At 39.3% G+C, this 14741-nt stretch overlaps 1 protein-coding gene across 7 annotated transcripts in view; it reads left to right on the forward strand.

Moving 5' to 3' along the window:
- Window positions 1-14741, forward strand: part of LOC129765010 (protein FAM133-like) — a 364726-nt gene that overhangs the window by 340715 nt on the left and 9270 nt on the right. For 5 of the 7 annotated variants that reach the window (XM_055764758.1, XM_055764755.1, XM_055764756.1 and 2 more), the window contains 4 exons: window positions 10006-10396; window positions 11400-11540; window positions 11736-11921; window positions 12330-12404. In XM_055764758.1, coding sequence (XP_055620733.1) covers window positions 10006-10396; window positions 11400-11540; window positions 11736-11921; window positions 12330-12391 — 780 coding nt within the window. In that variant the 3' untranslated portion in view covers window positions 12392-12404. The remainder of the gene's footprint in view (window positions 1-10005; window positions 10397-11399; window positions 11541-11735; window positions 11922-12329; window positions 12405-14741) is intronic. The other 2 variants (XM_055764761.1, XM_055764760.1) reach the window with 2 other exon arrangements.

Below are 14741 nucleotides of genomic sequence, written 5' to 3' on the forward strand. Positions count from 1 at the left end.
TTTACGCTCGTCTGATCAGCAGTGATATTCAAGTATTGTATCTTGCTGATACAAATTAAGCCACGGGAACACGATAGGAAAATGTGTATCCTTCCAATGTTACTTAATTTAAATTTTTTACGGGTTAGGGAATCGTTCCGAAAAATTTTAGAGAATTTCCGATTCGATAGGGAACATCAAAATCCGCTCAGAGCTAAAATAATTATTAACGTTGAAACGTTAATGTGTAAATGTGTAATGTGAAATAACGTGTAATGTGTCAAACTGCATTATTGTCCATGTTTCCGAGATGATTTCTTAACTTTTCGTGATTATACATACGAAACAGTAACAGGCCAGGCACGCCTGAAGAGTCCAGTGGGCCGCAGGTTGAGTATAGCTGTCCGTTATAGGAATTAAATGAAAGCTGGCTGATAATGCTAATAGTATTTATTTACATTTATTCACATTTTTTTCGCCAACAGGCCCAATGGTAGTTTTTTCTTAAATATATTAACATAATAAATTTTTGATTGCCCAAGTGAAAACTAGATCTGAAAAACATTAAGAAATTACATTTAATACACTCACGTGACAAACTAAAATCGAACATAGAAGCTACACGGTTGAATATTGGCAGCAATCCAGTAATAGCACCATAAGCACCGTGTTATTTCCTATTGTTTCCCATTGTGTTAGTCCACAAAATCTTTGAAAAACAGAAATAAGTCGATTTTTTATTTCTTCTCGATATGTTTGTCCACTAATGGATTAAATAATAAAGCTTCTTCATATTGAATGAAAATCTGATCAATATCAGCAAACCCAAATTCTGCTTAGAAATTGCCAAGGTTGATCATAATATATATTGAATATTTATTGTAACTCTGTATTAGTAGTATAAATGGTTTTCTATAGTTTTCTCTTATCGGAAATGCCATTAATTTTTCAATAGAACTACTCTAATCGAAATAGAAAGTTTGCAACTATCCTCCGCCTACAGAAGACCAGATCCACAATGATTTGAGCTGAATATTAGCAACTTTTTCCATTGAAAAAAACGTTATTTATTGCTCTCACGCTTCAGACAGACAATTCGAGAGTATGAACTGCTCTTCCATCAGCCAATGGACGTGCACATAAGCGTCATTGAATAGTTCACGAAAAAATAGAAGCATCATAGAAATGCTAATCGATTTTTCCAGTGTTGTAAAAATCGATTAGAATCGGTTCTGCAGAAACGAAAGCAACAAAATATTACCCCTCAGTCATTCTATTTGCTTTGATACTATTGACAGAATCTATTATCAGATGTTATTAGAAGAACCATTCGAAGGAGAATCTCAGGATTTAATACATTGCACTCATAATAGTCATTGACCAAGTGCGAAAATCTGCACATGGAACTCCGTAATTAAATCTTGTCCCATTAGAAATCAATCAAGCACAAAATGTTGGCCTCAGCATCCGGCCAAAGGCTCCCACTTACGCTGTAGATAGAGCTCTTGATCACAAATTTTAATCACTATCGACACCCGGACTCGAGAGTTTACCGAATCATACAACCATTTAGATCAAGTTGGCCGGCCTTTATCGGTCCCGTCGGTGATGCACTCTGCCTAGCCACATCACATCCATAAAACCCATATCCACCATTTGGCCAATTTCGAACGATATTTGCCAGTCCAGCAACCAAACTGGACCACAGCCGGGTATGGTCGGATAGCTGACTGTTTTCAAATCTCGGGGCAGACACTCTCACACACACACGAACGAATACTCTCAACTGAATAATAATAAATTCTAATTACTGAAACCTTTCAAAAACTTCTTCCACTCCAACCTCCGACCGTTTTGTGCAGTATTCCGGGCTCAATTGCAAAGTTTATTACTTTGGTGCACCCTTTTTTTGTGGGGGGAGAAGTGGGGTCTCGGACCATCGGAGTTGGGTCGAAATGAGCGACCAGCTTCTGAATAATTAAAACTGATTGCCTCACGCTTATCCGTCGCTCTGTCTGTGGCCGAGACCCGGAAATGCGCCACTCGAACCAAACTTTGCTGAACGACAGGAAGCGGGCGTAATTTTTCACACTCCCACACTGCAGCCAGAGCGGTCATGAATCGCACACGCGGAGCAATACTGGTCCCCCCGGGGGACTGCTGTTTAGATAGACAGCCGCATGGAACTAGCATGCTGCACGGGTGCACAAGGGCAACAGAAAAAAGGTGAGGGCGTCGTTTGCTGCCGTATGATAGAGATGAGTTTTGTGCATGGAAGGAACCATAACGTGTTGATCAAATTTAGGACGCTTCGCTCGTTGGTGGAGAGTAGTGGTAGCTACTGTCGATCTTCCAGAGCGAATAGCCACACTACAGGGAGGATGAAATTGAGTTTACATCCCAGTTTGGAACAGTCCCAGGAACAGTTTGTGTTGAAACGCAGAAAGGTTCCTATATGCTCGATAGTTTGCTCATAGTGTGATTTGTTGTGGGCGGATGGTTTTTACCTTTTATCTTGAAACTTAAGTGTAAATAATTATAACTACACAAATTATTAACCTAAGTCTAATAGCCTATAACTACGGAACAATAATTCATGAAAAATATAGTTTATTCCTTCGTTGCCTCGTCGGTATTATCCTGATTATCCATATCCAACTGAGAGTAGTCAGGACCATATGAAGCCATATGAAATATTTCACTTACATGACAGCTGAAATCCTCCTCTTTATTTCGATGTTCAACATGTTTACATTCTTCTTCAGTTTGGTAAAATGGCGTCGAATCAAATGGAAGTACGCAAACGCATTTTGCGTGAACGGCAGCAAAATCCAACACTGTCGGTACGCGATCTCGCCAAAAAGCTAAAACTGCCGAAGAGTACCGTGTTTAGTGTGTGCAAATCGTTTAACCAGCGCTTAACTGTGGATCGGAAGGTTGGAAGCGGAACAAATCGAAAAGAATGCTCCCGACAGATGGACCGAAAGGTGGTTGCAATTATTGAGAAACATCTCAATCTTTCAGTTATAAATGTGGCTCGAAAGGTTGGAAAATCAAAATCATGTGTACAATAGGTGAAGCAGAGGCATGGACTGAAGGCGTACAAAGTGAAAAAGATGCCCAATCGTGATGATAAGCAAAATTTCACTGCAAAAAGCCGTGCTAGGGTGCTCTACACCCAGTTTTTGCAAAAGTGTTCATGCACCATAATGGACGATGAAACTTATGTTCTCGAAGACTTCAAACAGCTTCCGGGTCTCGCTTTTTATAGTGCAATGTGAAGGAATGCCGTAGTCGGATGTTTCCGGACCAAGAAGCAGTTAAATTCTCCAAAAAGTACTTGGTTTGGCAGGCCATATGCAGTTGTGGCCGAAAATCCAAATCTTTCGTCTCTACCGGCACTATCAACAAAGATGTCTACGAGAAGGAATGTCTCCATAAGAAGCCACGACTCTCCAGCGTTGTTTTGGCCAGATTTGGTCTCTTGTCACTATGCAAAATCCATCCTGGAATGGTATAATGCACCTGAGGTCAATTATGTGCCAAAAACAGCAAATCCACCGAACTGTCCAGAATTTCGTCCAGTGGAAAAGTACTGGGCTCTGATCAAGCGAAATCTATTCGAAACTCAGAAGAAAGCGAATGGCATTAATGAGTTCAAGAGGAGATGGAAAAGCGTCGCTGCCAGCATATCTGAGGATACGGAACCTAATGGCAGATGTTCCCAAGAAAGTTCGTGAATTTTACAGACAACGTAATTAACATCGAAGTAAGCTTTGCTTGTTTTAGAAAGAAGTCTATTTCACTAAAATAAACAATCGGTTTTGTTGTATTATCGGTTTTATTTGTTTTACTGGCATCATCTTGGTGTCCGAAATTTAACGTGGACAGACTTAAAACCAAAAATTATTCGCACCCTTTCGGCGCTAACTGCTCTACGATGTTCCGTGTTCGTTTAGTTTTTCACCGTCAAATGAACTTCGCGGCATATTGCAGTAGGTATTTAAAAAAACAATGACTTGCATACTACCCATCTTGGCGAGAAAATCAGCTTTCACTTCGCTGGGATTACAGCAATAGGAAGAAATCCAAATGAAAGTGATTCGGAGGCTTTTACTAACAAAAATATTCAATGCATCCCTGATTTTGACAAGAAAATATGATGCTTGTGTCTCTTGTTTCAAGGGATGAATGGTTTGTGTACTGCTAAGACTATCCGAGAAAATGAAACAGTGATCATGGGGTAAGGACTCAATGGTCCTAATTTCGTGATATTTTGCCGCCAGCTCCGCAACATACACTGAACAAGGGTCTTCTAGATTATGGAAGCAAATTTGATGTTCATTAAAGATACCAAAGCCAATGGATCCATTGATTCTTGAACCATTATCGAAAAACATACTTGAAGAATTGATATGGTTATATATTGAAGAAAAATATGAGGTATATCGACGATCGGAGATGATCTGGAATTACACGAATTTCTTCCTTCATAGAATGATCGAAATCAACTGAAGATCGGGGGCCCTCAATTGACCATCATTGTGCTGTTATAGAATAACTACGCCCACGCAACCATCAAAAGCGATGGAGATTGATCTACGCTCGAATGGAGATCGATTCATCCATACAAATGCTTCGCTCTGCTAAAAACATCGGGCTGTGCTGTGCTATAAATAACACAACAATGATTATATCAACTGTCTCGCTATCCGATGGTTTAACTGAACAATGGAGGAACAGGAGGAATACTCTTACTCCTAAATGAATACTCTTATGCCTGAGAAATGGCTACTGTGTAATGTACAATTTATAGATACGATAAAACATGTAACATGTTCACGATTTAAATCCGGCTATGTTACAGCTAAAATTCTAATGAGCCTAAATAAATAAACAAATGGGACAAAAAAAACAGAAGATCTGCAGAAATTCGAGAAGCTAACATCAAAGCATAGCACATATTTAGCTCGATAGTGGCTAAGGGAAGGGTAGACAGATCATATTTTCCATTTTTAACGCCGTTATCCCTTAAAATATGTATATTCATATAAACCGCATAGTTTTACTAGCAACACCGCTCTCTTTTCCCATTCGTTGCTCTCCGCAAATAGCCGAATGATGACGTAATTTTTCTTGTATCATTTATTGCTTTGCACTTGTCTGTGTAGTGGGTTTCGCTATAGTAGAGCGGGACGATATAAGTGCGATTCACATACAACATCCACGTCACGTTCACGTCCACTTACGTCAGTTATTCTACCATGCAATTCTTATGAAAACATTCACATACACCGGCAACGTAACGACCCGTCAGCTTACGTTCAACGAAAATGACCGGCAGGATTTGTAGAAAAGAATAATTGACGGAGAGGGACGGTTCGTTGGGTTTTTGTCTGGACTTTGTGTCTCGGCTTTTGTTTTGATTTCGGTTGTATTTTTTATGCCAACATATCTCTTGATTCCAAACTTCGGAGTCAAAATCATTCGCGACAAGCCGAGAAAAATAGTCTATATATTATTATTGTTGAATAAAGGTCGGGACTACGGGGTTTAAGCATTCAAATAACATAATTCAATGATTTTCATTGATTTTCTCCATATTTAGAACTGATTCTAGGTATGCTGATTCGAAAGAGGTCATTGCAAGTTAAAACTGTTGTAGGTGGCGACACCATGAATAACATTTAATAAATCATTCATTTGACATTTGACGTGACGGTGCTGGTGTGAGTATTGACTGCATGTGTGAATTGGTGAAGACGTTGACGGAACGTGGACAGTTCTTTTCCGTAACGTTCTATGTGAATCGCACAATATGCGGTTCAAACTTGTATGCAGGCTTTGAAAATGGTTTGCGATGTTTAATACAGCTCGAATATGCAAACAACAGTCTTCGTTCCTCTCTTGGCTTAATCATTTAGTGTAACACAAGTGATTACTGTCATTCATACAAGTATCTGAATGATCCACTCATATTTGGTTATATGTTCGTGAGAGGTTACTTGTATGACACATTGTGTATCATTCGATTTTGATCGACATCCAAACACTGCTTACAGATGAACGATAGCATGACTATTTGTCTGTATGAGATGTGGTGGGAAGCTGGTTTATTCGTTTTTTGAATGGCTATCACTTTCACTTGTTATTCGTTATTCGGTAGGGACAATATTTTACTTAATAAAGTTATTGAATGTCCCTCATAAACGTTTCTCAGCAACGTTTGAAAGGTTCTTCAAAAGATTAAATCTGATTCCATCGGAACCAGGAGCTGAATCATTGCTCGAAAGAAGCGCAAGTTTCCCTTTGTTAATGACATTGACCCGCCAGTAACTGCGTTTTTTGACACTAATAAGATTTTTGAATTTGGTTTCCAAAAATTCATAATTATCAAATTTTCGGACAATAAAATGTAATCCATTAGTAAGCTTGTGGTTCTGTACAACATCTGGCTGCAGCTTCTTGTGTACGGAAACCCACTTTTTCATCATGTCCTCTTCAGATTTGACCTCCTTCGGACGCTACCGTAGTAGCTGCTTCATATAGCACAGTATTTTTCGATGTTTCTTAGTTCCGGTGCGTTGGGGAGGTGCATGTCCTTGGGTACGAAAGCCTTCTGCACTTTGTATGTATGCAGTCCCTCTCGGACCTTGATTCTCTGAACGAAAGACATGGGTTGATTCAACTTTTTGGCTACATCCCTGACCGAAGCATTGGGATTCCGCTTAAACGCTTTCACGAAACGCTTGTGATCCTGATCACTAATAGAATATCCATCCTGACCGTATTTAGCCTTCCGTTCGATTTTCAGAGTTTCGTAGTAACGTTTAACCACGCTACTCACCGTTGACTGCACGATTCCGAGTTGTTTTCCTATGTCCCGATGAGAGAGTTGAGGTACTTGCGGATGAGGCCATATTTTTCCAATTTTCGAAAAACTGACAGCGATAAAAATACAGTGTAACAATACACTCTAATACACTCTAAACTTCTTCTAGACAAGAATACTACCTTAAAGGAGCACCCCATTTTTGGCGGATAATGGTTTGCATAGCTTCGAAGAAGTTCTTCCGGGTACAGCACAAAATCTTGTATAACTGAACATTTCAGGATGAACTGCAGCGTATCGGAACGGGCTCTGACTTCTGACGAAACCTTGCTTTTAAAGGCTCAACAACACTTCCTTCATATGCATTCCCCGCACCACTGCTGATTGCGACCGAGGTTTCTGTCCTCACTGATTGATTTTTTTCGTTAACTTCCATCCGAATACATTATTACCCGACTAAACCGTTTTGACTTAAACAACTTGGTCTTGACCCGGCTCAACTGTTCCTTGAACTACACTCGACGAATTTTTACTTTTTAATTTCATTTATTCCTTTATTTATTGTTTCACATTTTAGTACAAGTTAACCCAACTCAACTGTTTTGGCCTTGAGCTACACTGTGGAAAATTTGTTTGAACGCAATGCCTTATTTTAGTGCTACCATAGCACAACAAATAATAATTGATCCAAAGTAATTGCAACTGTTGTCCCATTAAAATCATGATTTAGTGAACATTTTGAGGAAAAACGATAGCCAATATTTAGTTTGCTTTCCGCGAATAGTTCCGAAAACTCTGTTCGGCGTGGAAATCAAGAGATTTAAAGGCGTTGCAGCAGTGAAGGGATCTCGGATCGCTGTATACACGCCGTGCAAGAATTCCCCAGGTCTGGACTACGTGCTGGCCAGTCCAAGTCCTCGATGTCTCGATATCTCGACCAATCAAATATAGTTGTGAAGACAGGTTTATGATCCCTTATTTGAGGACTTCGAACAAAAATTTTCCTGCGTTTAAATACATTTTCCTCACTGTATACTCGACTAAAAACTTCTAGTACAAGTTAGCCTTAGGCTTGAACCGACACAACTGTTTTGACTGTAAATTTATTCTACTATCCAGCGGATACTTCATGGCAGGATCGCCAATGTGATATTCCGGTAAATGTACAACACAATTAACTGTTGAAAAACAGTCATCCATCTCTTTATTCAGGTAGAAAAGCAACACACTAGTGCTATTATTCCACTACACACTCAATCTAGATTACCACGCAATTGTTAGATACAACTGAACTGTGGAAAAAAGGAAAAATTCTTACGCCAAAAAGGCTATATTGTGTAATTTATCATAGAGGCAAACGAACTTTCAAATTTGAAGCTCTATACTACATGGGCTGAAAAGTCCCGAGATTTTTAATGAAAACTGTGTTTTTTTGGGCAAAACTGTATTTATTCCTCAACATAGTTTCCTTCACGGGTAATACACTTGGTATGCCGAGTTTCCAACATTTCGATTCCCTTTCTGTGGTACGAAATGTCTAAATCCTCGAAATATGCCTCAGTGCCACTCTGCAGACTACCTTTTGGACTCAGAAATGTTGTGATGGATCCAAAACTTCACCCATTGTCACAAAACGTCGAAAGAAGTCCCCTCAATTAGGCTCCAACAACCCCAAACCGGCTGTTGAATCACCAACTCGCCGCTGTTTTTAGTCAACGGTCAGCAAACGCGGCACCCATCACGCGGATAGCTTCTTCATGTCCAAAATGGTGTGCAAAATGTATCCCACTCGTTCTTTTGAAATTCCTACGGCGAGATGCATCTGCGGTGTTTGTACGACCCATTTTAGATTTGCTAAACCACCGTTTAACTATTATTCACGTAGGAGCAGTAGTGGAATAACATTTCGTCAATCACTGCATCGATTATTCAGGAGTGTTTCCCATCAAAAAACAACGTTTGATCAAAATACGATATTCCTCTTTTTTCATTTTCTATTCGAATGCTCTGGTAGTGACACTTAAATAATTGTATTTTGTGAACAAATAAACTAAATGTCAATCTTGTTAATTTTTTAGTGGCGCTATCTGTTGGAAAACTCAGCCCATCTATATATAAACAAAATGGATTTCTGTCTGTCTGTCTGTCTGTCTGATTCTTATGGATTCGGAAACTACTGAACGGATCGACATGAAAATTTGTATGTAAGGGTTTTTGGGGTCGGGGAAGGTTCTTATGATAGTTCGAAACCCCTCCCCCCTCTCTAACGGGGGCTGGCATACAAATGAAACACAAATTTCTGCATTACTCGAGAATTAATCAAGCAAATAAAACCAAATTTGGCATATGGAGGTTTTAGGGCACCCGTGGCCGAGTGGTTAGCGTCTCACATTATCATGCCGGGTGTTCGGGTTCGATTCCCGTTCTGGCCGGGGGATTTTTCGTCAAAGAAATTTCCTTCGACTTGCACTGTGGTCATGCGTATTCAAGAACTTGCCCCTCGGAATACATTCAAGGCGTGTTATTTGGCTTAAGAAATCTCGACCAAGTATTAATAAATGACGCTAGTTAATGCATACGTTGAGACGGCAAAAGTTCCACAAGGGAACGTTAACGCCATTCAAAAAGAAGAAGAAGGTTTTAGGGTGCAATAAATGTATCTATGGTGGTAAGACACTCCACCCCCTCTCTAAGGGATGGGGGCTGCCATACAAATGAAACACAAATTTCTGCATTACTTGAGAATTAATCAAGCAAATGAAACCAAATTAGTCATATGGAGGTTTTATGGTGCTATAAATGTTTCTATGGTGGTAAGACATTCCACCCCCCTCTATAAGGAGGGCTCCCATACAAATGAAATACAAATTTCTGCATAACTCGAGAACTAATCAAGAAAATTGAGCCATATTTGGCATGTGGAGGTTTTAAGGAGCACGAAACGTTTCTATGATGGTTCTACACACCTACCAACACCCCTTTGAGGGCCTTTGAGGGCATGGAGGCTGCTGGACTCATGAACGTGCGCTTAGTAAGAAACCGTGGATGTGATAATGAAACATAAATTTTGGGCGAGACGAAGTTTGTCGGGTCAGCTAGTGTAGTATAAAAACAAACAATGTATATTTTTATCGTTACTACTCCCTACACCCACGGCTAATATCGCTAACTAAGGTTCCTTCTTCTGCTTTCAGATGAACCTTCTAGTTATTTCGTTCCTGGCGCTGGCGTCGCTATCCACCTTCCCCACGCAGACCTTTGGAACTCCAGCCGCGGCTGCTGCAGATGTGTCCTCGCCGAAGAAGTCGCTGGCTGCCGCCGCCGAGGCGGTCAAACCCGTCAACGATAATGGGCTGAAAGAAATCTGGCAGGAGGACGATCGCGAGGTTCTGATCCGTAACGAACGGGGCACCAAGAACGGAGGCGCCGGAACCGCTGGTAAGAAAGACCGCAAAAAAGACAAAAACTCCAACTCCTCATCATCACAATCATCATCATCACCCACCTCCTCGTCGGCCACCCTCCAGAAACTCAAACAACAAAACATAAAATCCAAACTCGACAACACTAAACAGCAGGCGCAAAGTAAGTTCCAACCCCACGACGCGGTTTTTTATATCGTTTTATCTTCGATTTGATATTGGTTTGATATTTGGTCGATAAACGTAACATTTAAGTTTTATTTTATTGTTCATATTATACACTAACAACTCGTTACAAGACTTTTGTGGTTTGAGTTAAGCATTTGTCCATCTCATGCCACATAATCCTGGTAATTGAAAAGTAAGTTGTACATAGCACTGAGGAACTAACATCTAACCGATGGGGATGATGTTCTGCTTGCATGATAAATGGTAACGTGTGTGATCGCGAAACCCACAAACTAAATCAGAGATCCCAATCTCCCTAATTTTATTGGCGATCTAACGCAAAACCTAAACGATCGATGAGACATCTGGATTTTGTTTTTGAACTAAAAAATGATGATAATGTAACCTAAAACTCAAAAACAAATCACGTATATTTTACTTCCGGGCTTTCCAAGGTAGTTCTCACATCCAGGAACCATGCATTTTTATACTTGTTTTGGATTGTGCTCTCGAATTTTCTTATTTGATTCAACCATTGTCAATCTTTAACAGTTTTCACTACTGTAAGAGGTAAGAAAATAACATGTTATATATAAAATTGCGCAGAATTAATTTTCTTCCAAACTCATCGCAGTCAAATAATCTTTTATGATTATAACATTGTAATTTATGGAAAGAACAACAAACCTCTCATAAACTCCCAATAAACATTGCAAAATTTAAAACCATCATCACTTTCACCGCAGCGCCGCCTAGGTGTAGATTTGTACGTTAGATCGCCAATAGACTTCTTAATATCTTGGAGGGTTTCTGACCTCTGTTATTGATTGAAAATACTGAAAGTATCCTGAACTAATGTATGCGAGTGATTCCGTGTGAGTGTATGTATGCTACTAACCTACCAATCAATCCAATTCAATGAAGGATTGAAACAAAAATGTCTCAAGCTCCAAATAACTTTGAATATATATTTATTTCTCATCATCGGGATAACCTAGCTGACTCGCAGTGCCGCTACACAAAGGGACCGTGGACAGAGTGCGACGCCAAGACCAACACTCGTTCCAGAACGCTGGCACTGAAAAAGGGTGAAACGTCCTGCGTCCAGACCCGCACCATTCAGAAGAAATGCAAAAAGGGTAACGTATAGTGCTTTGGAATATTAATACTGCAGTGATGCCAGTCGGAGTACTAAAAAAAATCTAGCAATATGACTTCTCAGCAATTACACTCGATCTCGAATGCCTATTCCAAGACAATCGGAATTCCACCTGGCATCAATCTCTCTTTTTGACGCATTCTTCCGCATGACCAACTGTCTGCTTTGGTTTCAGCATGCCGTTACGACAAAGGAGCCTGGTCCGAGTGTGCCCCCAACGGCCAGATGTCCCGCACCGATAGTCTGAAATCGAGCAGCGATGCCACCTGCCAGTCGACGCGAGTGGTCAACAAAAACTGCAATCAGGGCAAATCGAAAGACAAACAGAACAAGCCAGCAAAGGTTGAAAAGAAGGAAAAAGGTGAGCTTCAGAGGATTTTTTTCTCCCACAAAATTTGCTACTACTAAGAAACTAGGTACAAAACACATGATCTAACACTGCGGTCGAGTACAGTTACGGACAATCGGAAGATAATTTATGCCACGGGACTCGACCCAATTGAATTTCAGTGGATGGTGTATCCAAGGAGAACAATTCACAGTAGAAAATCGAATAAAATTGGCGATTCAGTAAAAAAAACCCTTTTAAATGACCTGTGACAAAATTTAACTGAATTTTGTTGATTTGAGAAATATGTAGCACAAAATTCCAACACAAATTGACATTGGCCAAACTAGCGAATAAGTCACCAACTAGTGCACCCTCAAGTGGAGATGTTCTAGTGTCATGCTGTTTTATTGACATCAAATCATCGAACTCTGTTTACAGTGCGCAAATGGAAGCGAAGATTTGCCAAGAAACAAAAAGATACCACAGGAGCACAACGATAGGACAACTGCAACGGTAACGGTTTGCACAAAAAAAACTAACAGTATTCTTCACGGGTGGAACTTTTATGCACTATTGTTTGTAAAACAACATTTTTCACTGATGAATACTAATGATTAGATAAATTATGGATTGTCTACCTCAGTCAAATTAGGGAAACTTTTCCACTACCCGTAACCCAACTCTTCCGACTATGATAGAAAAGTATGTTACGCTTACTGAAAAAAGTATACATTGGAAAGCATAAAGGGATGATTGGAGAGCATCTTCCTTAACATCAAGAGATTTTGGCATTTGCTCTTCAGTTATCAAAATGACGTCCGAGCCAGAGGAGCAACGTGTTCGGTGAACGTGTTGCTTCAGGAATGGCAAAAGACACTCGTTTTGAAACCACGTGTACAAATACCCTGTAAAACCAGATATTTTTAGTGAATTGTCGCGATTGGGCGTCACTAGTTTCTTATAAGTCGACTTGCTTATTAAGCTCGATTCACGACTGTCAATGAAACTCCAGGCATGTTTATTATTATCGATGAAGAGTTTGGGGTTCCGTTCGGAAGCACTGGCCACTCTATTCGTCGACGCTGCCTTCCGGTCTTCGGCTTTCACAAAAGTACGTTCGGCAAACACACATGTCAAGCTGAACCACGATTTCCAGTCCAATACTATCTCAAAATCGATCCAACAAAAGATTTTTGCCTTTTCAGTATTGGCTGTTTTGTTTAACAAAACAATAGAGGTAAGGTATATCGGCTCACCGTCTTCCTGTGTTAAGTTATAAAATGAAGCGTCAAATACAAAATGGCTACCGAATAGAGACAATACCGTATTTGCAACTTATATATCAATTAAGTGACAACCTTCGGGGTTCAGAATTTAAAAAAAAAAATCTTGTTAAAGGAAGTCATCATAATTAGGCCGAATATTGCCGGGAAAGCTTTTAATTTTGTTTACACACTTATTTAATCAGTTCAATTCAATCATAATTCAATCAAAATCATCGAAAAAAATTCAAACAACAAATAAACTTTCTTTGCAGCCATTCCTTGCCCAACCGATAAAGTGGTTCTCAGATTTTCATCAAAAGTGGTAATTTTGTTCTTTATCACAAAACATTAGACCCGTATTTTTGAATTATTTTTATTAGAGTGCTTATTTCCATTTTAGGGTGGCCCAAAAAATTACGTTTTCCCACTTTTCCACAAAACTGCCTTTTTTCAAAAATTCGTTACTTTTAAACCACTGCACCAATTTAGATGATCGACATATCAAATTGAAGCCGATGTGTTAATCACACTTGCGGGGAAATTGAATTCTAGTCGCATAGGTCTAGTCTAGTGACACATGAATATTGAACGATGGCTTAAAACATGTTCAATCTGGAAAATAATAACTCAAAAACAAAAAATAACCCCTCTCTGATTTTCGAGCTCTCCAGAAAAAAATATAGCGCCCTCTATCTTTAACCAAGAAAACTACGAAAAACTAACTCAATCAATAATTACAAAAACGAGAATCTAAATTTTTCGCGAAATTATTTTTTTTTCAAAGACAACTAACTCATAATGTTCAATTTGATATGTCGATCTTCTGAATCGGTCCAGTAATAATGAAAATAAAATAAAAAGTTATGAATTTTAGTATTGGAAAAAAGGGATAGAAATGATTTTTCGGACCAGCGGGTAACATCATAACCACCGGAATAATCATGTTTCAAAAACGAAAGAAAAGACTCTCTGATATCGAGATATGTCGAGATATGACCCTAAAATGGAAACAAATGGGCACCATAATACAAAAATTGAAAAATGCGGGTCTAATTTTTGCAGATAAAGAACAAAATAACTACTTTGGACGAAAATCTGAAAACCACTATATCGGCTGTTTGTTTCATCTCGACACTATCTCGCAGGAACGTCACAATGTCACTGATCAGTCGATCGTTTTCTGGTCACTTCAACGGATTGTGACTTTTGACGTAGGACTACGTCTTTGATTTCTATATAGGGGGGTAACTCTACGAAAAATGTAACGTTTATTAAGAGTTTTCAAATGCATATTACGCAGAATCGTTCTTACGATATATGTTATAATATATACCATTAGACGGAAAAATTATCCAGCATTTTTCTCGCCTAAAACATCAACAGTGGAAATAATAAAACAAGTAAGCTATTTAACAAATAAAAGAGCTATGTTTTGCGAGCGGATGCGAAGGTAAATCATGTATTATACATTCTTTCTTCCAGCTTCGTTCCCATGAATGTTGTATGTATCACGAAATTGCGCGCAATAATTCGTTCTATCTTACAAATTAGCATGATGTTAAAGTAATCAGATGCAAGATTTCAT

This window comes from Toxorhynchites rutilus, chromosome 2 (assembly GCF_029784135.1).
Source record: "Toxorhynchites rutilus septentrionalis strain SRP chromosome 2, ASM2978413v1, whole genome shotgun sequence".
Classification (NCBI taxonomy): Eukaryota; Metazoa; Arthropoda; class Insecta; order Diptera; family Culicidae; genus Toxorhynchites; species Toxorhynchites rutilus.